This window comes from Calliphora vicina, chromosome 3 (genome assembly GCF_958450345.1).
Source record: "Calliphora vicina chromosome 3, idCalVici1.1, whole genome shotgun sequence".
Lineage (NCBI taxonomy): Eukaryota > Metazoa > Arthropoda > Insecta > Diptera > Calliphoridae > Calliphora > Calliphora vicina.
Genome location: NC_088782.1, coordinates 56251049 through 56276701, shown reverse-complemented (window position 1 = coordinate 56276701; position 25653 = coordinate 56251049). Strand labels below are relative to the sequence as shown.

The window sequence follows — 25653 nt, the reverse complement described above, 5'->3', positions numbered from 1 at the left end:
ACTAAAAAAATTGTATAAATTTTCTTTTCAAAAATGTTAAAATCTTTGAAATCGGATGGGAAACAAAAAAATGGCACATGTTTAAAAATTTTACATATCGAAGGTACACTACTTTGAGCCCCCATATCGACGCCCCTGGAGCATTTGTATGGTCCATTTTAATAACTTAAACTCAAATGCTTCTTGGCTACGCCCATGTAAAATTTTGTCCCGATCGGACCAGCCGTTTAGAAATGCCAGATTTATTTCCAAAAAATTTCGATTCTGCCCCACTGTGCCATGCTAGATTCAAGCATTTAAATGTTATTGGGATCAACAAATGTATAGTGGTCCTAACAAAGTTGTTCATATATGATCCATAGCTTTTTAACGATTCAACGCATCTTTTTGAATTCAACAAATGTATAGTGGTCCTAACAAAGTTGTTCATATATGATCCATAGCTTTTTAACGATTCAACGCATCTTTTTGAATTCATAAGTGACAAACTTGTGTATTCAAATAACTATTTCTGACAAATTTCGGTTTTCTAGGTCTACTCCTATTTTAATTGTCGCATTTGGCCCGTTTTCAACCCCAAAAATGTCTGATCAACAAATAACAATTTCCGGAAAATGTCACCCCTTAAGTCCGTCCCTCTAGGACCTACCATTATAAAATAATTCTCGAACGTGGATCTTATGAGTGAGCAACGGACAATTATGGACTGATCGTCGCGATAGACTAGACGAGTGTGTGCTGGACTATTTATCTGGGGGTTGCGGGTTCGATTCGCGACAAAAACTCTGGGAATATTCGTAGTTTGTGTATAAAAACTAAATAAAATAGTATAATTTTTGCATAAGTACAATTGATCTGTGAAAAATTTTGATTCGATATCGATATTTATAAGGAATTTATTTTTGATTAGTGTACATATTTTTCGGACGTGGTCAGTATGCTTCGATATCGATATTTATAAGGAATTTCTGTTTGGTTAATGTTCATATTTTTCTTAAGTGGTCCTTATATAAGAGCTATGACCAATTATGGACCGATGTTCATAAAATTAGTTGCGGAGATTATTAAGTCCCTACAGACAGACGGAAGGACGAATTATAATTTTATAAGGACCCACACTTTTTGGTTCTACGACCAATATTTCGATATGTTACAAACGGAATGACAAAATCAATATACTCTCCATAATTATGGTGATGGTGGGTATAAAAATCTGTTCAATCAACTTACATATAAACATACACATGAGAAATTCAAACTGATTGTAATGGTGATGATGATCATGATGGTGAAGTGATATTGGATGGAGGGATTCGTATTGATGCTGAGACAGGCGTTTGAACGATCCAACTAACTACCACATTAGCTGCTGAGGCTGATGGTACTACTACTGCTGCTAACAACTAATACTATCACAAAATGACTAGCATCGACAATAACAACCACAATAATAACAAAAAATCGAAACGACAAGAGCGACAACAACGATCCTCCCAACTAAAACAGCAGCAAAGTGTTTTTCCCAGTCACAAACGGAACGTGTTGGAATACAGACGTATCATCACACAAAATATAAAGAAAAAAATACAAAGAGGCGAACCAAAATAATACAAAGTGAAAAATATTAACAAGTTATCTTGAAATAATAACAAAAAAATTAAAACGATCAGTCCGATTTTTTCAAAATCATATAAAAAATCGAATAAAACAAATAATAACAAACACACTCACTCACTCAAAAACGGCGACTGTAATAAATCGTATGAAATAGATTTCATTTAAATTATTTCTCTTCTTTTTTTTTTGTTTTCTATTTAGAAGAGGAATTTCTAATAGATTAATTTAATTGATAGATCGTGTCAAATGTCAACTGTATGCCAGTATTTGTTCGTTCGTATTGTATAAATGAACATTTCAACAAAAAAATAATAACAATAATAATAATAAAAAAAAACATCTCCTCTATATGTCTATATTATCATATAAGTTGTTTGTACTTTTACTTCTTATTGTCGCTATCAGTAACGCCGATCCTAAGTAGTCAGACTCGTAGGCAGTTATTGTAATTTTTCGGCACAAAATTCAATATTTTTTTCAATACTCAAACTCTTTATTGTGATTAAAATAATGCTCACACTCTCAACGAAATAATAATAAACCCCCAAAGAAAAATCACTGTAATAAATACATAAATTAAAAAACAAAAAATATAACGACAATGTCAACCAAAGTGATAATTATCAAAACAGAGTGTGATAAGTGAAGTGAAGTCATTAATAACAAAAAACACAAAAAGTGAGAAAGAAACAAATTTTTAATTTAAATGCATAATTGTTTATGTATAACATTTGTTGTTATTTTGGTTTTGAAATTTGAGAAATTCTACGTTTGCGTTCCTGTTGCCGTCTGTAAGTGATCGTAATGTGATTTTGGTTTTTATTTAAAAAAAAAAGAAATTACCAAAAGTGCCATATGGAAAATCCAAACATCTGTGTTAAACAAAATCCAAAAGGAAATGAAAATAATTGAGTTGTTAAAATTCATTTGAATAACAAACGAAATCTTTTAAACAGAAAGAAAAAAACACAAAACTAAAACTACTATTTACAAACCGCTGATGCCTGTATTTCGAAAAAATCCCCAGAATTAATGCAACAAACTAAAATTTGTTCAAGTTACCAGTGAAATTGGAAAAAAAGAAAAACAAATTATTACTATTTAAATAAAAACAAAAAATAATTATGTTTAAATAAATACTTCTGGAAATTTGTTTTGAAAATAGTTAAAGTTATTTCCCCTAAGATTTCCATTACACAATTAATTTAATTACGAAAACTTTCCAAAATGGCATCATTTGTTTATGCCGTTTGGAGTATAACGAATGTGGCATCGGTTCACTGTTCGGTGCGTCCGGAACTTTCGCCCTGTACATGTGAACCCACCTATGCCCATAATTATGTTGAGCTATCGTGTGAAAAAGTGGATTCGTTCCATACAATTGTTGATGCTTTGTCGAATAAATTTGAACCGAATGTTAATATAAGTTTAAAAATAACCCATTCACAACTGGAAGATTTGGAAATGCGCTCGTTTATGGATATGAAACTGAATTTGGTGAAATTGCGAATGCTGTGGAATGGCTTAAAGTAAGTTTATATTTTTATATACATAAATATATTTCATTAGAAATCTATTTAATTGTTTTACGTGTAAAGAAAGTGTTGAATGTATAAAATACATTTAGTTAAAGAATATAAAAATTCAATACTGAAAACGGAGGTTGGCGCCAACAACGAGGTCTTCCGCGAAGAGGTCCAAAAAAATGCAAACAACTTTAAACATTTTTAAATATATATTTTTTAGGTTTTATATTTTACTGTAAATATTTTTAAAATACATAAATTGTTGTAATGGTGGGAAAGCAAACATTTCCTACAAGACATCTTGTTTAGCGTTTCCAAAAAATGAAATTGCGAATTTTAAACTTTACGTTAACCTTTAACCCTTACATCGTGAAGGGAATTTTGCAATATTAGGAATCGAATGAAAATATAACGAAATATTAAATATGTTTGGTTCACAGAGAAAACAGATTCGTGATAGCAACCGAATTTTTTGCCAATAGAATGATTCTTTCTTAGTGACCGAATTTTACAGTTGTGACTATAATATTTTGTAAGGTGTAACTAAAGTTTGGTTGCCTCAACTGAAATTCTTCTTTATCAACTTACTTTCTGTTGTTAGAACTGAAAAATTCAAAATGTGCAACCGAATCATTCGATTGGCAACAAATTCGGTTGCTATCACGAATCTGTTTTCTCTGTGTTGGTTTTGAAACTTTAAACAAATATATCTTAAGGTCCTACGTTTACAATAAAGATGATGGGTATAAACATGTTTTGCGCGAGGAGTAAAATAAATTGGGATAGAGTAGATTGTATTTAATTATTGGGGGTATGACTTAAAAATGTGGGATTTACAATAGATGGCGTATCTTTTGAACGCGGTTTTTGTTTTTAATAACTTATATGTCATTTGATATGTTAGCTGTCATTTATTCTACGGTTAGTTATTGCTTCGAAAGTATAGAATTGTGTGCCAACAAATCATCATATGCGTGCAGTTTTGCTTTACTTCTTTAATTTGAAAAAAGTGCCGCTGAAGCACACCGATAGATCACCAAAACTTATGATAAATATCTTCCATCGGTTTCAACGTGTGAGAGATGGTTTGTGCCGTTCAGAAGTGATGTTTGACACAAAAGACAAAGATCTCCCAGGCCAGCTAAAAAAGTTTGAAGACGTTTGTAGAATTAGAGACATTACTCCATGAAGATTGTTGTCAAACTCAACAAGAGCTTGCAAAATCATTGGGAGCTACCCAATCAGTCATCCAAAAGCAGGGAAATTGGGCACCATACGAATTGAAGCCGATAGACCTTAAAAGATGATTTTTCATGTCCGAAATGATGCTTGAACGCTATAAAAGATAATAATTTTTGTACCGAATAATTACTTGCGATGAAAAATGAATCCATTACGATAACCCGAAACGAAGAGATCGCATGTGAAGCCCGGCCAACAAGCCGAATCTGTAGCGCTAAGGTGATTCTCTTTGGTGGGAGCAACTTATGAACTGCTTAAAACTGACCAGACCATCACAGGGAACCTGTTCCGAACGCAACCGATTCGCTTGAAGGGAGCATTGTTAAAAAGTATTTAGAATGAAATGGTTGGGAAGTTTTGCTCAACCGCTTTATAGTCCAGACGATCAATGCAGAACACCCTCTCTGGGACACGCTTTATTTTGGAACAGAGTATCCGATATTGGCTTGATTCGTTCTTGGCCTCAAAAGATTATCTGTTCATTTGTCTCGGAATCCATATGTTGCCAGAAAGATGGGAAAAGGTCATAGCTAACAATGGCTAATACTTTGAATAAATTTATATTGTACAAATGTTTCAACCCAATATATGAGATGTTTGAAAAAAATTGCTAAAAGTAGAGGAAATTGCAAACCAGACCAAGAAATAGTTTGTATGCCATTCAGCCATCTAATTCTCCAGTTGAACTTTATAATAATCTACAGTTTGCACTTAGTGATGCCTATATCATTGCAGCATAGTACAATTAAAGATAATGTGCTCAATTATATTCATCGACATCTATACACATCCTACAAATTTGGAGTGTTATTGTCTCATCTGCTAACTTAGGGTCCATTTCTGTAGTCATCTGTATTCACTCCACTAAATTTGTCAAGCTACCCTTATCTAATCCAAGAATCAATTTGGTACTCGTCATGTCCATATTGGCCCATAAGAATGTCAACACTTTAGAGCTCTTCCAATTCCTCCAGAATCAGTTGGTATTCAGCCACGTACCATTCGGATAATTCCCTGTAGTTGTGACGTAATGGAGGTTTTACGCACCTACTCCTACATATAAACTCATTCCACAGCCCAGTCTTGCGAATTCATCCGCCATCTCGTTGCCTTGAATTTCACAGTGACCCGGAACCCAACACGACCCAATATTGATTCGACCCATAAGTCCCCGCATGGTTTTCCTACAGTCTCTAAATAATTTAGATCTTTTAATAAGGCTAACAACAAAATCCTTTACAGTCAAGCGGCATGTAATGTTAAATTGTCACTTTTTCCCAATAGTGATGTTTGCCAGTATCAATTCAGATGATTCCAGGATCTCGCTAGGATTTCGGCGTTAAAAACGCTGCATTCATCAGGAAGCCTGTATAACAGTATCCACTATGACCCGTCTGTGAATATCGCCCTCAAACCGTCGGTCAGGTGTAAGTCCAAAGCACCTAATTTCGCACAAGATCGCAGAGTCATTTAAAAATTAAGCTTCTAAACTATTGGTCCGATTGCAAAATGATGTACGAACAAATCGTAGAGGAGTGTTCCTGAGGGTTCATTTTCCAAATTAATTTGCTATCAAGATAAATACGCAGGTACTTTGCCTCATTCGCCAATTTTAGCTCAATTCCGTCTAAAGTAGGTATACATACCAAACTTCCCTAACGTATACCTTCGTGTGATGAGAACTTACTTCGTTTTCGCCCCTTAACCAGAATTACAACGTCATCCGCATAAGCTTTATCTTGCGACCCATTTCCTTCAAAGTCCTCAGGATAACGTTGACCGCCAATAGCCATAGTAGGGGCGATGTTCCCTTGGCCAATTCCATTCTTAAACTCTCCTGCCCTAGGCTAGAATTGTTATCGAGTATAACAAGAATCTGCTTTGAAATTTTCCAAACACCTCCAAAAGCTTAAGGATAAAAAACCTTGTTTTTGTACCTTTATGCACGTAGTTGAGTATCAACCGATATTAAGTTTCTCAGAGGATTTAGAAAGAAGAAACAGATATATATTAATTCCTGTTGTTCCTATAAGGAGCATAGGGCCGTAAAAAGAAACATGACCTTTCTTAAATTTAATATTATTGAATGTTCCTTCAAAATCCAAGAACCCTATATTCAAATGAGTTTTGTTCATCAGAAAATTACCAAATTTTGTTTATCATAGCTCTCATACATATATCATTTTACGGATAAAGTGTTCTGTAAGGAGAGTGTAAGCGCTAAAACAAATTTAGGAAACTGGAGAGCAGACGTAGTCTCCTTTAAACATGATTTTTGTAAGTTAAGCTAAATTAGTACAACAAAATAATTAGAACAAAGACGTTTAAAAACGATAGGACCTAAACTATAAATTGACAGAAATCGATTTGAAACATTTTATAGAAAAGAGAGTAAAAATTCTTCTCAGCGAAGCCGTGGTCAGCTTTTTTGTTTAGTGCAGTTTTGGATCTGTTTTGGTCAGTCAGCACGTGAACTTCGGTATTCATATCATTAAGAAATGATTTGTACTTGTATATTATAACTGGGAAAAATATTAGACTATAACTTGCAAAATATTTTCACTTTTTCTCGAAATCCGTTAAATTGAATTAAAATTTCAATAGAACATCAATTGATCTAATTATTACAAAGAGGATGTCAATACGAATGTTCGATTGTAGGTATACAAATATTGATACTCATGTAGGACGTCAGATCGTCTCATTATTTATATTTTCTTCTCTTTTTGTTTACAAAAATATGCTCACATACTTCCACCACTTAATTACTTAATGATCATGTCACAATCATCAAGACATAAAATCATTTAAATAAAATTATTTTATTATCTTAATTAGTAAATACACCCAGAGTTTTAAAAACAAAACTTGAGCAAAAAAATAAAAAAAATATTTTAAAAAGACGCTCATTAATAAAAATATAAAAAAAATTACAAGTATATTGTAATTTCATCGCAGTTCTTTTTGAACATACTTGAGAGGTTTAATATTAAATAGAATAGTATTGGTTTATGCCTACAGAATAATCATTTAAGTTCAACAATTTATGCAGGGAAAACATGTAATAATTACCTCCAAAAAAGAGAATCCAAGTCGTAACTATTGACCATGTTTTAGTATAACGATTTATTTGGAAAACAATTAGGTTGCTATTAGCTTTTGAAAAAAGAATACATGAAATCCGCTTTAGAATTGCAATGAAACAGAATAATTTATGGATTTTTGTGTCAGACAGTAAACTCTAATGCTAAATTCAACGTAAATCTTGCTATTTAATTTGAAAACATAAAAATGTTTAATGCTTCATAAACCAAAACAATAATATCATCATCTCAAAACAAAATCTACAAAGAAAGAAAAAAAAGTATGTTTTTTCGAAAAAAAAAAATCTCATCGTAATTGAATTTGCGGCACTTGTATTGTTTATTAAATGTATGAATGATAATTTCAAAATTTCTTATCAACCTTTCGTGGGATACGAAGTCTACGTAAAATATTATTTGAAAAGAAAGAAAAAAAAAACATTTGATTTATTTAAATGAAATGCAAATAAATAAATAAATATTTGTATATGTATTTTCAAGTAACAACTTTGAATACTCAACATTTATTTTGAACTCTAGTAATGTCCACATGTTCGGTTTCAGTATATGTTGGAAAAGCACATGAAACTGCCTTGAGTTAGATTTTACCAAAATTGTTTGGAATTTCTTAATATGTTGAAATTTAATTGAAAACGAAACAAAATTTCTGTGAATTTTCTTATAACTACAATATAATAATACATTTTTTATATAAAACTGATCTAATACTAACAAATACTTTCATTACATATGTGTATGTAAATATTTATTAATAGTAATTCAATATTTCATTTCTTTTTTATCAGTACAGGACATAAACAAACAAATAATTCAATTGAATAATTGTTTATATATATGCTGATATTGAAACACATGTGAATAACTCTTTAGTACATTGAATTTTATAAAAAAAAAAATATTCCACAGTATATATTTTGTTTCATCGTCATTAAGTCTTGTATTCGAAAAGGCGATTTGCCGATAAACAAATGTTTATATGTTGAAATGCCTACGAACCCGTACATGCAATTTTGTAGCCCAGCAAATTGTTTAAATTTAATGCTAGCAATTAAATTTTTAATGAAATTTTCGATATTTTTGTGTCAGATTTAATCAGAAACACAACAAAATATATTTAAATTTTGAATACAGAACAAATTTCATGAAAGACCTGTAAATCAGATAACTACTAGAGCAGAGCTATTTGTTTTGAACATAAATTTTGATTTGATATACCAATTCATGGGTAACATTTAGACGAAACGTCATTATCAAAAACCTAACTCTTGCAACAATAAAATAAATGCTACTCAATGTTGTATCAGACATATGACAAATCGGTTTGGTTTTCTATGTACCAATTTGTGAAATGCAATGAACATTGTCAAAATTGAAAAAGGATTGACTTATTCGATTAATGAAAAGTCTAAAAATATAGAACACTCTCAAAATTTTGGGTTATTTTTAGACCGATTTCAAAATTTTAACTGTTATGGATAGGCAAAGAATTAAACTATCATAAAATGTATATTACAATAAATTGCTTAAGTTTCGTTTCTTTTTTTATTTTTTTTAAAAATTTTTCAAATTCAACCTATTTTTTGCACATTGTTTTAAGAACAATTTTATATAGATAAAAACAAGACATTACTTGTTAAAATCGGTTTATATTTGCAAAAGTTAGACCCCTTTCACACTAGACAATTTAGTTGCGCAAGTCTCTTGCCCAACAACAAAACAGCATGTAAAATTTTCTTCTCCTTAACTCGACATTACCTCTGGCATCAGCAAACACAAGAGACTTGCGCAACTAAATTGCCTACAGTGAAAGGGGTCTTATTAAACTTTTTCGAAAAAAGTTCGAAAAAATTTACTTGTAAATTAAAAATAGTAAAAATATTTTTTTTGGTATAAGTAGTTTTTTTTTAGAAATAATTCGGTATCTTGGGAACTATTAGAGATATTGTTATGAAATTTCAGGGTTATTGATTAATTATACCCTTCGCCAAGACTGGCAAGAGTGAACAGATAACAGAGAGTGCAAGAGAGTAGGGACAAACCTACGCATTATGAATATATTGAGCCCTTAGCGCCAAATTATCGTAAGCGACATTTTATAATTTTTTTTATTGCAAAAATTAAAATTTTATGGACCGACTGATGTTTTAGCGTTCTCAGAATATCAAAATTGTTAATAACTTCAAAATTATAGGGGGTAAGATTTTATCATAAGTCAATGCCTACATTTTACAGTAAACGAATTTCATCGTAAGCGACACATAGTGGTATAGAAAAAAAAGAGGGAAATAAATCTGTAACTTCTAAATGTTTAGATTGGTTTGAATGAAATATCACATGAGCAAAGAAGAAGTGTTCTCGAGTTTAAGTTCTGAACGTGGACCTCATGGGCACACCAGTATGTTACATTTTTAAAACGATCCTATTTCATCGTTTGTGTTCCGATTTCAAAAAAATTACACATATAGCATCTTTTTACCTAGTCGTAGCTATCAATTGTCTCTTATAGCTTTGGAGATACTCGCATTTGAAAATTAAATTTTCAACATTTTTACCCAACCTACTCCAGTTTTTTGATAACAGCGTATCCAAATATTTTCCGATTTTTTCCAGTTTTCCTTCATTGGACTAACAACATACGTATGTGTCAAATAAGAAAAGAACTGTTTAAAAATAATGACTAAGTCCAAAAAAAATTTTGAAAAGTCGATTTTCGTTAATTTTTTGGGAAAAAATAACTTTTTTCCTTATTAAGTTATCGCAAAAAATTTCTAAGAGGATGTATAAGGAATTTATACTTTCTGAAAGCTAAGTTTTCATAAAATATTTTAATTGAAAAAAAATTAAAAATTTTTCTTACCGAGGGGACCAGGTCCATTCAAAAAACACCTATTTTTTATGTAAAATTAAAATTTAGGGCAAAAATTCTCAAATCGCATATTCGATATCAAAATATAGTAACCGATTTTAGATGGCCCAATACGCTTTTAATTATTTTGTAAAGGATTCCGATAACTTCGACCCTGGTATGGATATTATAGCCAAAAAACTACAAATTTGCATTTTTGGGATTTTTCAACACTTTTTTGGGAATTGCGAGATTGCTGATAATAAATTTCAAAATTCGTTTTTATTTTTCCATTTTAAATAGAAAATTTTACATAACTGTGAAATTTCATTAAAAACTATTCATAAATAAATATTTTATTTCAATTCGAAAAATTTGTATCTATGCAAAAATTCAATAAAAAATATGAATTTTTAATTGTCAAAAGTTATAAATATTTTTGAAAAATAGACAAATAGCTTGAACGAAATTATAATATATCGCATCATAAAATTTTTAATTCTATGTATAAATTTCAAAATAATCGAAAAAACCTTCTCCTGTAAAATTAGTGTTTTGTCGCTTACGATAATTTGCCGCTAAGGGCTCGATATTTTAAACCATAAGGTCTTAAGTCCTGTGCCCTGGGACCCAAATGATTTTTGAAAGAAATTAAGATATCCGGAGTAAATCCCATAACTCACCTTCTGCCAAGACTACAATTTCTCCCAATAAAAACTCCATGAACATCGTCATGAAGATAGGTTATTGACAGATCCACCATCCATTTAAAGTTCAAAAATCTTTAAATTATTTGAGGTTGTAATGTTAAATATCCAGAATCTTGAAATTACCAAAAGTAGTTACACTCCATTGTATAATGTAGACGGCATTTGGCCGATTAATTGGAGGCATTTAAAATTAATCCAATCACTGCAAAACAAATTTTGAACTTTTATTCAGAATAAAAGCCTTTCCCGAATCCAAGGGATTATTATGCTAAAACACTTAGACATCTAGATAAGAGATTAGAGACAGTCGAGGGCTGTGTTCATTTTACAAAGATCCCCGCAGTATTTCCCATAACACACACGATTGTGCAACAAGGAACTATCTGTGTAACGTTCATTCATCATGGTATGATTGTATGACTCACCACTCATTTAAAGTACTGAATCTTTATTTAGTGTTTGAATCTTCAGTATCCAGGATCTTACAACGGCCGTAGGTATTTCCACTTAATTTAGAAGTAAACTAATTGAGAAGTTCATGTCGTCGTCCTGCTTTACCAAACGATAACTGAATATGGGGAAAACAAAGGCACTATTGTAGTGTGGAACCTTTAAAAGGGTTTTAGTGATATCCTCCATCTCTTTCCAATGGCAACGGTGACTGGCTCCTTTTTCATCCATTTCAGCCCTTTCAGTTAGAAACTCATCTCACTGTTCTGAATGAAAAGTCCATTTCACAATATCGAATGAATTTCGTTCGCATTCAAAGCGAAAGAAAACTGATTCGTTCACATAAATATGAAGTTATGAAAACCAAAATCAGTTTTCTTTCGCATAGAATGCGAACCAAATCGTTCATTCGATATTGTGAAACAGGCTGTAAATATCCAAGATATTTGGCTTTATCGAAAAGAATGTATAGTTCAAAACTATAAGGTGTGATTAAGAGACAGATTTCATAAAAGCGGTTTGATAAAACAGGTGTTAGTAGAATCAATGTTGTTGAACCAACTCTCGATGAACAAGAAGAATGTCATCAGAAAAAATTTAGATTTACACTTTATTTACAAAGTGGTTAATACTGGGAAAACCATAAAAAGATGTGATCAGCGTGTATCAATATATTTCTAACCCAAGAATACTTTACTAAAAACATCCAGATTCGATAAAGCTGGAATTTTCTCTTGATTATACATTAGCTGATGCATAGTAATTTCTGTTAACCTCACACTGTTTTACGTGTGCTGATGAAGAGATATAAAGAAATATAATAGCCATATAGTCTAAATTCATTTGGCATAGTTAGAGTTACTTCCTGCTTTGGGTACGAGGACAATCCTCGTGTCTCTCCTCCAAGCAGAACTGTAGGATAACTTAAGACAACATGACGAAATCCTTCAAAAAGCAATCAGATAATACCATCGGATCCTGATGACTTACATGTACCATCAATGATGATTTTTGCACGGACATTAAAATTTATATAAAACTTCCATCCCTTTACTATTAATGCACCTTAAACTATGCAATAAATATTATACACTTCCCTTCATTCTGATTTGCAAAATTTTAATTTCTTTGTAAAATTCTCAAAACATTGCGTATTTTTTTTTAAGTAATTCTTATCATTCAAAATTTGTTTATGTTTGATTTTTACGACTTGACGCCCCATTATTAAATTATATGTATTGTATATTTTCAAAATTATAATATAGTCATAAAACAGATCGTAAAAAATATTGTATTTTATTCTGGCGCCAAAATACATACGTTTATGTTGCGGTTATCACTCTTTCAGCTTTCTAAAATGAAAATTATACTAAAAATAACTAAATTTTCAAAATGTGAAGTGTAAAAATAAACGCAACTATTTTTCTACGAAATTAAAATTAATTGAATATGTACTTAAATAATTGTCGTTAAGAATTTGATTGTTTGGCGATTATTAGAAATTTTTTAATTCTTGGAATTAAAAATTCTATTATGAAAGAAATTTTAAACAAATTATTTAAAAAATTTTAAATTAAGTTGCTAGTCTGTATGAATAAATGAAAAGTTTGCGGCGAATTGTATTTTGTTGTAAAAGTTAAGAATTAAACTTGTTAAAATCAGTTCATTTTCAAAACTATAAATTACAACAAATAACAAATAAAACATTATGATATGTAGGGATTCCCAAAAAATATTATAAATTTATTTGCACCGGAAGTATTTCGTGGGAATACCCTGCATTGCAATGTTTTTAGGGAATTATAATCAATAAGTTGTTATAAGATAAGAGCGTCTATTTAATACCCTACACCTGTTATGATTACATACTCGAGCAATGGTAAATTTTGGTCGGAAAAACAAAGAACATGAAAAATTCATTACGAAAATGCTAGGTAGGCTAGAAATTTTGGCAAATTAAATACTCTCATCTACTTTTATGATGACAACTTCGACTAATATTTAAAGAGATTAAATAAACCGTCACATTTTAGTTAAGCTGCACTACATATTACCCAAGACTTTGAAAAAGTATTCTTGAAGTAAATTGTTTTTATACCCCACATGAAAATATTTGTCGCAGACCCATGGGGGATTTCATATCAAGTGAACAAACAATTTTTCAACAAGATCGGTGGAGAACTCTCTGAGTTTTCATAATTTATTTGAATCTCTAATAAATCTTTGTGTTGTTTTATTATTTACAAACTTCAAAAAATAATGTACCAATTGAAAATTTCATTCGGTTATGATTATCGACTTCAATTTTTTATATCACAGCCGAAAAATTTGGTTATAGTCACCAATATTCCGAAACAGGGTTGGCAAACATGGTACAATTGTACTTTTTTTGGTACATTTTAGACTCAGTTGGTACCGTGGTACTACCGCGAGCCATTTGGTACAATTTTAAAATAGTCCACTTTTTTTTGATATATGTTCATTAATGTTCTCTCTTAATTTGAAACATTTTCAAATACACAAACTGATGTATATTAAATAAATTCTACATTTATGAGGGATTTAAATAACCATTTTTGTAATAGTTCAAGACAAAGAAATGATTTTATTAAATTTGAAGGGTATTTTGGAACTGATGTCCATATCATATTTTAATATCTATCTACAAGAAAGTTATCAGGGCAAGAAGTCGTTGGATGAATTATCGAGTGGGAGCCTCTTAATTATTATTTCATATTAAATGATTTTGAGGCTGATTCCAAAAACGTGAGGTTGATTTTGTTCATTAGGACTTTCTATACAATCTAGTAAATTAGGAAATGTCATTGGAGGGGCATAGAAACAAAGGCTGTAATCTGCTCTTTTTTTTAGTTTCTGTAATAAATAACAAAAACCTGTATCTCAAAAAATATCATATTTATCTTTCTGTATTTGTATATAACGGCTTCGATTTCGATGAAATTTGTTGTGTGTCTTTGAGTGGATCCCTGCATGGGTTGGATTCACAACTGATCTATATAGGTACAATGGGCGTGGCACCTCCCATACGAAGTAAAAATTTATTATTGCATATCTGGAGTACTATTATAGTGGGAGTCTTCAAACTTTGTGTAATATATGGCACAACAACGTTAGCCGAGGCAGCTAGTTATATTATAAGTTTTTTAGAATTAAATTAAGATATGAATGAAGCAACTTTAAATCAAATTCGTGTAGAGGCTTTCGGGCAAATACGATAAGAAATTTGGATATTGCTTCAACCAAATTGACATTGCCAGGTTTTAGACAATTTAATTAGCTCTAAAATTAATAAAACAAAATCAATGTTTGTTTAAATTATACACATACATACAGTAGTTTTCGCTTATATTCCACAACAACAGTTGCACAATTTTTGTGGACTATAAGCGAATTAGGACTATAACCGAATTTCTTTTTAAGCCACTTTATGAATTATAACTGAATCCTGATATAATACACATTTTGGATTATATACAAATTATGTAATTTCTGCAATAAAACCACTTTTTAAACAAAATAAAAGTTTATTAAAAATATAATCAAATATTGATTTAAATATTTTTTCAAAAATTAAATTTTGCTCAATTTCCTTGTCAGAACAAAATTTTCGTCATCAGAGAGGACTATATGAAATTTTTTTCTATACAATATTAGTTATGCATGCAAATATAATTGGGCCTTTAAACGAAAATGGACTATAGGCGAAGTGGACTTTAGAACAAATAATTTGTATGAAATTTGAAAAAACCTGCAAGTGAATAGTACTGTTTTGGCTTACATCCGTTTTTGGCCTTTAAGCGGAATGGAAAAGTACTATAGTTACAAATATAACTCTTTGGCAAAATTAAGCCTTTTTAATATTGAAATCAAAACTTTTCAAAATATTTAGTAATATATAATTAGCAAAATGTTCAAATTCGAAAGCAAAAAACATGCAATTTTTTAAAATATGGTAAAATTGTTGATAGAATGAGCTATATGTAACTATGTATATATATTGTACATTGTTGTCAATGCATTAATCTGTAGCTTTTGGCAATTTTTTTTGGGTATTTGTTATTGGCATATTGACTGATCGCAAGCATTCATCATTATACAATAACAAATTTACACTTCAATTTTTTATAAGTTTTTTTTTTTGTTAAATTTTATTTTTATTAAAAATGGTACCGTGAAGGTCCAAAAAGTACATTTTATTTATATAGTTGATACAAAATCGAAACAGCTATTTGCCATCACTGTTCCGAAATTAAACGTATATTACCAGAATTTAAGTAGGTTGTGTGTATCGAATTAATAGAAACAAATTTATAAATAGACAATTCGGTTAAATCAACTTATATAAGAATAGTCTGAACCATAATTCAATTGCAATATTTCGGAAGGACATTTGTATGGGTGCTAGGTGAAATAACGGACTAATTTTTACCAGTTTCAATAGGCATTGGGCCGAAAATAATGCAGTTCTTGGTTTATTTGCCATTGCTCGAGTTTTTTGAAATGTTGAATAACGTACTGAATGGAAGAGAGTGGTCTTTTTGCAATATCCTTGATTTCGGTTAGACTTTTTTCGTTTTGCAGGTTAATAATAATTTTCTTTCTATCCATTGAAATTTGTTTTTTTTTTATTTTTGCATTCCCTGACAACAACAAAGTTGGTCCATTCTATGCACAGCGATTAAAATGCTGCAATTGCTCAGAAAGGAGTACCTACCTTTCTGAGCAATATTGGGATTCCTTGCCTTAAAACGGTTAACTGTACGGAGACTTTTTGATATGTGATTTTGTGATACTTTTAATATAAATGTTTGTATTTTTTTTATGTTGATTTCTAGTTTATAGTATTTTTTATAAAATGAATTAAAAAAATTTTTAAATATGTAATGAAAAGTGACCATAAATTGCTAGTTTATATTATGTGTATGTCTGTACGGAGACTTAATTGATTCAGTGTATGTATAAGTTTGTCATTCCGTTTGTAATTTCCACAATACAATTTTCCGACCCTATAAATTTTATATATTCTAGATCCTTATAGATAGCGGAGTCGATTAGGCCATGTCTGTCTGTCTGTCTGTCTGTCTGTTGAAATCAATTTTCTGAACGCCCCAAATATCTTCGGGATCCAAATCTTCAATAATTCTGTCAGATATGCTTTTGAGAAGTTTCCTATTTAAAATCACCAAAATCGGTCCACAAATGGCTGAGATATGAGGAAAAAACCAGGACAAACTCGATTTTTGACGTATATCTGGATTACTAAGACATTAATATAGACAATATGGATATCTAATGATAGATATTTCAAAGACCTTTGCAACAACGTGTATAAGACCATAGTAAGTTGGACCTGGGTCACAATCGGAAAAAATATTTTTTAACCCGAATTAAGAATTAAAAAAATTAAGATTTAAAAAAAATTTTAAAAATTTAAAATAACAATTCGAAAATTTTTTTTCCAAAAAAGGAAAAAAAACAACTTTGGAAAAAAAATGTTTACCTAAAAATATTTAAAATTTGTATTTTGAAGTATAATTTGGTGAGGGGTATACTAGATTCAGCACAGCCGAATATTGCTTTCTTACTTATTATTTTGAAATTTAAGCGTAAAATGTTCCCTCTGTCGAGTACTTCCTTGATTTGAGAATCGGGTTAACTCTATCCTTTTTAATGGCTTTGGGTATTTTCAGACTCATTATTGAGGTTGCAAACCATTGTTAGTTACTGTGAAGAGTATTCAATGATAACCCAGTAGAACGCACGAGTACAGTTCAGGGTAGGATATGGTGGTATCCGCAAACTAAAACGTCTGTTTGAATAGAGACCGAACTGTGGACCACAACTTGTCAACTCCTGAACTCAAGTTACAGTTCTTCAGTCTTTCTTTTAGTTGATGTTATTACGGCGTTAAGAGACGATGAATACGATGCAGATCATGGGTAAGTTGTCTAAACCTAGAGAAACTACTGATCGTAGGATGTGTAGTTGATCAGACCCGTTCGATCTACTCGTTCGTCATACCTTACATGACCAAATGAAACATCGAATTTTTTAATAAAAAAAAAATATTGCAAATAACATGTCTTATTACAATATCCTGTACTCAAGTTTTTTTTTTACTTCCCATCAATTTATTTTCCAATGTCTATAAATGTATAGATAACTAATTTTAAACTATAAAATACAAGAAAATGTTTAAAAATAGAGTTAGAAATATAATAACTTACTATAAATGGAAATGTTGTAGGAATTTTCCAAAGATTAACTAAATTCTAACACGTCTATGTCAGTGTCGATAAAAAACCATCACATTGATTTATAGTACACTTGTCACCTTTTACCATAAAAACATTACAAAATATTTAGCTTAAGGGGAATGAATTTTAGCCAGCCTTTAGATGTACAATTTAGTGGAAGCGATCAAACATAATGAACTGCTTTGTGATGCACTGATCTTCATTTTTGTGAAATAAATTCTGCGTTGAGGCAGTCTTAGGTGCATTACGTTAGATAAATGTTAAATAAAAATTGATATAAAATAACTCATAAAATGATCAACTTTATTCGTGTAATTTTGTGGCGCCTGGTCAATAAACAATTAAAAGGCGTCTGGTGTACACAATTTTAACAAGGATGCTTGCTAAATTATTTGTGGATGTGGTTGAATGTAGATAAAAACTAAAAACATACATACTGCCACATCATATTGCTACTGGTTACTACATGCCACTTTTCACCACCAATACATTATTCATATGGGAACCCAGACGACAATATAAATCTCTAGAATGTGTTAAAATCATCTATAATGGGATGAACATCACTTGTTCGCTGTGATCATAGTAATGAGGAAGATCATGATGATGATGATGATCGTATAAAAACGAACGAAAAAAATCACTACTTTAATGTGGTAGAGAGGAAAAAAAAAAAACAGAAACAAATGCCTAGAATGTGTCTACAACAACTTGTTATTAAATTGATGTTGGCTGTGGAATTGAATTGGATAGAGTGGTTGCTAGTATAGTAGTAATAGTAGTAGAATTCGTTATTGTCTGCAGAAACTTGACGTCCTTTAGATGATTTTCTTGACAGTTTTTTGTAAAACATTCCTTGAATGCCGTTAAAGTTATTTTTAGACACATGCTTGGGTTAAAAAACCCCTTAGGCAGTTGTCTGGCATGGAATTCCTTGTACCTTTTTTTATTATTATTATTATACTACTTTATTTCTTATTCTTCCTTTTAGCTGCAAACATGATGTAATAAATTAAGCATAAGAAAAAAAAAGCATTTTATCATTATTTTAAAAATCTAGCATTTATTATGAACTTGATCACTAAATAAATACACTTGCTCGATCATACTCGTTCACTCATTCTCGATGTGCATATATCTATAGAATACACAAACACTTGTTGAATGATCTATATGCAAAATATTCTTTATAGATGGATTGTTGTATGTATGTTTGTATGTATTCGTATACACTGTGTATCATCATTTATATCAACAGATACGAAATTTAATTGTCGCACGACCCAATTGGCCTCCTGATCATTGATTGAATGTAATAATAAAATTCAATTAAATTACTTCGTCATATTTTGTAGTATTCCACACAAACAATGACCCCAAACACCACCGATGGTAAATGCCATATTTGTTTTTGTTATTTGTATTGCTATTTCTTTCACATTTTACACTGTTCTACAAGATATTTGGCATCAGTTATTTTTCGGAAATTCCACATTCCCCAGACATTGGTTGCCCTGACATATATTATTTAGTAACAGTTCGAGCCATGTTTTACTCTCTATTTTCACTACCGTATTCTGTATCCAACACAGTGTTGTCGTTCCATATAACGAAAAGAAAGTGTTATCGTAGATAAATAATAAAGATTTAAGTTTTCTTTAATATCGCAACAAGGACATGCTTACCTCGGATATATTTTTATACCCTTGTAATGTGCAGTTACAACAATCAATACATCAACATAACATAATTAATACTAATACAATATATATTAGCATATTGTTGTCAATAATTCTTAAACAGTTTATGTGAATTCTAATTGGTTGTCAATAATTCCCAAACAGTTTATGTGAATTCTGATATAAGACATCTAAGAAAAACATGAACAGGGGAGCTAGACTCAAAGTCTAGCGCCCGGGTAACAAAGCATAATTAGACGAGACCTAAATTCTTACTTCATATTAATACTGTAGTTGAAATCTGTAGGTAGCCGAACGAGAGCCGAAGCATTTATCTCGTCGGATTGTATTCATTAGCTATTTATAGCCAATAAGAAGTAGTTAGCCGTCGAGAGCTGAAGAATTTATCTCCTCGGATTGTATCCATAAGCCGTATTTACGAATAATTAGTCGTTAGCCGACCGAGAGCCGAAGCATTTATCTCGTCGGATTGTACTCATTAGCTAGTCATAGCCAAAAAGTTGTAGCTGAAGAATTTATCTCCTCGGATTGCTTACATAAGCCGTATTTACGAATAATTAGTCGTTAGCTGACCGAGAGCCGAAGCATTTATCTCGTCGGATTGTACTCATTAGCTAGTCATAGCCAATAAGTTGTAGTTAGCCGGAGAGAGCTGAAGAATTTATCTCCTCGGATCCATCCATAGACAATATTTACAAATAATTAGTCATATGCGACCGAGAGCCGAAGCGTTTATCTCGTCGAATTCAATATTAGAAATTTCGCCCATTAATCAACATATCCCAAAGATCCAAGACAGGTCTGTGGTAAAGATTTCAAAGGAAGCAGACCTTTGAAGAACCTGGACAGACTAAGCAAACCCCGGAAACAAAAACTGCATCACACCCTACACCACCATAGTCTAATATTTTTGGGCGTTACAAACATCTGCACTAACCCAATATACCCCCCACTATGGTGGTGTAGGTTATAAATATCTTCACACAGATTACACTTTAGCATCCGAACAACTTCAGTCTCATATCAACGACTTGGAGAAATGGCTTCACAAATGAAAAAAAGTTAATACTGCAAAATGTGTTTACGGTTCGTTCATTTTGAATATAGATCAACAGCATCTGGATATCCGAACAAGGTACCTTGGTATCCATTTCGACCGCCGTATAACATGGACCCTCCATATTGAGTCAAAAGTGTCACTTATAAATAATTCGAATAATTCAAATAATTCGAACTTACCGGATAGCAATCAACCACTACCCGAGCTCGAAAGAGTATCAGTTACTATGCCGGATATATTCTTTCGCGCTCGCGCAGTTAAAAGGGTTTTAGAGGATCTCAACATAAATAAGTCTCCTGGGCCTGATGGTATACCAGCACTGGTCTTGAAGCAGTGTTCTTCGACGCTAGCTCGTCCATTAGCTAACCTTTTCAGCACTTTATACCGTGCCGGCAAATTTCCAGTATGTTGGAAGGTTGCTAATGTAACGCCAATTCCTAAAAAGGGAGAGGCTAACAACCCTGAAAATTATCTCCCAATAGCAATTTGTTCTGCACTTTCCAAAGTTATGGAGAGTATGGTTAACTACCATCTTGTGAAATATTTAGAGTCCAAGAATTTACTCAGCGACCGGCAGTATGGCTTTCGTAGAGGACGCTCTACGGGAGACTTGCTAGCCTTCCTATCGAAAAAATGGTGTCGTTCCATACACCGTTTTGGCGAAAGTAAAGTGGTGGCTCTAGATATTTCTAAAGTGTTTGATAGAGTATGGCATGGTGCGCTTTTAGCAAAACTTATTGCTTTTGGTGTTGGTAATAACTTGTCGATTTATATCGAGCTTTCTCAGAGATCGCACTATACGAGTTGTTATAGATGGAATTTCATCAAACGAGTTTAAGATCAATTCAGGGGTACCGCAAGGCTCCGTCCTTTCTCCTACTCTATTTCTTATCTTTATAAACGACCTTCTACGTCAAACTTCCAACCCTATCTACTCTTTTGCAGATGACAGCAACATTTGCCATTCATATGCATTCAATTATAGACCAAGCCTGTCGGAGATTGGGGCAATGAGGCAAAATATGAGATCTTGTGACAACCTCTGAATGGGGTTGTGCGAATAGAGTCGATTTTAATGCACGCAAGACTCAATGTTGTATGTTAACCTACAAACGCACAACAGATCATGTTGCTCCATCTGTTTTTATGGGTGGTGTAAATATTAAGGAATCAGAAGCTCTTGATGTTCTGGGCATGAGTATTCAGTGCGATGTCCGCTGGACAAAACACATTTTTCGAGTGTCGAAAGAAGCATTCAAGTGCCTTGGTTTTCTAAAACGGTGTAAGAAATACTTCACTCCATCTGATCTCCTTACTATTTACACCACTTATATCCGACCTAAAATGGAATACAACTCTCATGTGTGGGCCGATGCTTCGAAGTCTATTTTGGAGTTACTCGACCGCGTACAGGAGTGGGCGAAGATGCTTATCAGTGACAGTAGGGTATCCAGCTCTATTGACTCACTGGAACATCGTCGCAATGTGGGTTGTGTTTCACTGTTCTACCGATACTACAATGGTATGTGCTCTGATGAAATTAGGGAACTTGTTCCCGAAACCCGTAGATTTTTACGCAACACACGCTCTTCGGCAAGGGCACATCAATTCGTCGTCGACTGGACAGTAGATTGCACAACACATTACAGGGAAAATTCGTTCTTTAGCCGTACTGTCCGTATGTGGAATAAGCTTCCTCCTGAAGTATTTCCTGTCACTTTCAATATAGGAAAATTCAAATCAAATGTCCACAAACACTACTCCCTCTATCCTCCCGCCCATAACCTATTTTCCTAGTTCCAACACAATGCTTTGCATGAGTAGGGGTCATCCCCTAAGTGCTGGTCCAAGAAAAAAAATCAAAACACTATTCATATGTATTGGCTCCTTGGTCCTAGGTCAGCCCTAGACATGGACTACAAGGCTATCGTGAATAAGAGGGTTATAAAACCAATATGATAGTATGGGGAACAGGCACTTCTTCTAATGTCGAAAAGCTGCAAAGAAGATAGTCGAAACCCTTAATTATAATAACAGATGCTTCTTATTACGTTAGAAATTGTAACATGCTTTCGTAATAAGGGATCTCAATGTTCCTACAAAACGCTAGGCGACCAAATACTCTACTTGGAACTACAAATGATAAAATAGTAAATCATCCAAATCCCTTTGCAAGGAAATTGGTATACTTTGAGTGTCACATACGCCTTAGAAGAAAGGAAACCTTGGACCTAGCCAGATAATGTTATTGATGAATACTTTTAGTTTGATAGTGCAGTGGTAATAATTAATACTTATTGCGAATTTCTAAAAAGATTCAATAAAAAACAAAAACAAACAAATTTTCATATATAGGAAACAAGGCAGCATGTCTTGATTTAGATTTACCCATTCCCAGAGATTAAATACTATTAATAATCTCACTAGTGCACTGTGTGTCCAAAAGCCAAAATTGCGGCAAAAATTATTTCCAACGGAGCTAGCATCAAAACTTTGTGTAGATATCCGTATTGCTAAAATAACATTTTAAAAAAGTTGCATTTTTTTAATTTTTTCAGCTTAAAAACTTCATTTAAAAAATGTTAACTGAGTGGCAACATTTTTTTGGCATTTATGTCGCCGAAGTGTTAGGAATTCAACCGTGATTTTTTTTCATAAAGTTATTAATTTTGTGCTTCTCATTGTCATAATCTCCATTCAAATTTCTTCAATTCCTTAATGGATTATTATTAGCCATACTTAGCTGTTTCTCCTTGCGATCTTGGCATTTTTTCACTCGTAGCCTTTCAAAAAAGAGTCAGTGTTGGATATCAATTACATTTACCTCGAGTGATCTTTAGTTTTTTCAGCGTTTTTTTCAGTTATTTTAATGTAGTCCTGATTAATGACCACTATAAGGATATACTTTTAAACATGGATGTGTGTCATTTCAAATCCATATTCCTCAAAAATACAGTAATAAATACCGTACCCTGCTTAATCCTCGTTAATTTCGGTGTCTCTGTTTCCATGTATATGTGAATAGGGAAGACCATGTGTATTCACTAAAAATCCTACACCTCACGTTCAGGTAAAAGGTAACAAAAAATTTAAAATTCAAAAGTGACTATAAAAAAATCATTGTAACGAAAAATTTTCAATCGAACATGATAAATTTAGTTTGATCATTAACGTATCTCGAACATAAAAACATTAACTGATTCAAATAATATTGAACTTAGTTATTTTGAAATTTATGTTCATAACCAGCTGTGTAAGAGTTTTTGAAAGTTATTGACTTAATTCGGGAGGATATTTATATGGAAGTTGGTGTCTCCGTATTAGATAATATTTTGTAAACAAATATTATTCATTATTATAGATTTAACTTGAAATTCATATATAAAAGGTTTTTCTGAGTATTTTTGGGGCATATGGGAGTTAGGGTTAATTTCGGATATATTCGGCGAATTGGTCTAATATTATATAGGAATATAGTAGGGTGATCTGACCGGTTTTTAATAACAGGTTATAACCGGTTTTTTTTTGCTAAGGTCGGTTTCGGTTTTTTTGAAAAGCTCACATTTCGAATATCAAAGAAACCGGGTTTTTCTCCTCGTATAGCCGTTTTTTTATAAAAGTGTTTGTTTTATGGATTTTAGTGTATTAAAAACTTTAAAAAATATTCAAAATCCAAAAAAAAAATAAAACAGATACTTCAACTATTTTAGAAGACTTTTTATATTTAGAAAATCTGACAAGTGATCTGGAAAACCTGAAAACTTACTCAATGCTTTATTTTCTATATGTCCTACAAATACACCAAGTAAAAAATAATTTTCAATGTCTAGTTTTATAAAAACAAAAAAAAAATCGATATACTCCAAAGCATTTAATCTGTGTTTTACTTATTCCTAAGACATTATTTTACCTTCATAAGGTCTTCAAATTTACAGACGTTAACAATCATCGGGTCAAATTTTACCCAAATAGAAAATATATTTTTTTTTAAAAAAACCTAACTAGTCGTTGACATTTGAAATTAAATTAAAGTCATAAAGTATCAAAAATATCAACCAATCATTTTTAGAGAAAAAAAAACAATTTTAATTTCAAAATGGGTAACATTTTACGCGAAGACCTTATGATGGATAAGAAAAACAGTAGTTCAGCAAGTATATTAGAGCTACCAAAGATATATTGTAGTACTACCAAAGATCTGAAAAAATATACAGTGAGCGTCAAAAGAAACTGTACAAATTGTTTTCACATTTAAAACGTTTTATTTACATATTAAAAAACATTTTGCTGTTGAACTAATTTTGTTTTTTTGTTTATATGTTGGAAGAACAATTTAATATTTTGTTCAATATACTAGAACTGAAAAAAAATAGTTTTTAATTATGTAAACAAAACGTTTTGAATGTAAAAACAAGTTGTACAGTTTCTTTTGACGCTCACTGTAACTTAATTGTACGTAACAGAAGACCTTAAGTCCAAACAAGTTTATAGATATTTTTTTGCCAATTTGTTTTTCTAAAAACCTAACATAGTTGTTGACATTTGAAATGAAATAAAATTCATAAAATATCAAAAATATCAACCACTCACTTTGAGAAAAAATTAAATATTAATTTCAAAATGGGTCAAATTTGAACCGAAGGCTTTGTGAAGGATAAAAGAAGTAACCAAAATGGTTTTAATCACTATTATTTTAATAAATAAAACTTTTTTTCTTCTTATTTCTAGGCGTTTTAATATTTTTCCAAAAAACCGGTTATTATAAAAAAACCGCAACCGGCTTATATTTCGAAGAAACCGAAAACCGGTTTCTAAAAAATGTCGAAGAATCGATCACCCTAGAATATAGTGATGGATTTTATGTCGAAACGTAAATATTACTCACATTTGTGAGTATTGAAATGTTTTTCGGGTGTATGCCTAATACGGGGGCTTGGGCCAATTATGGATCGATCCTCGGCATAGTTTGTAATAAGATTTTTGGGTACACTGGAATTTATTTAAAAGAAATTCACATTTATTTCAGCAATTTTTTAATGTTTTCGATGTTATTCAGCTAACATGTTTGTGTCGACGTCCTGTTAAAATAACGTTGTGACCAGTTTCAGATCGTGTAATAGA

At 31.6% G+C, this 25653-nt stretch overlaps 1 protein-coding gene across 1 annotated transcript in view; it reads left to right on the top strand.

Moving 5' to 3' along the window:
- The first annotated feature begins 1461 nt into the window (after positions 1-1461).
- The window catches only part of ltl (larval translucida), a 35452-nt gene continuing 11260 nt past the window's right edge, over positions 1462-25653 (top strand). The window contains exon 1 of the mRNA XM_065503109.1: positions 1462-3146. Within this exon, the coding sequence (XP_065359181.1) occupies positions 2845-3146 (302 nt within the window). The 5' untranslated portion in view covers positions 1462-2844. The remainder of the gene's footprint in view (positions 3147-25653) is intronic.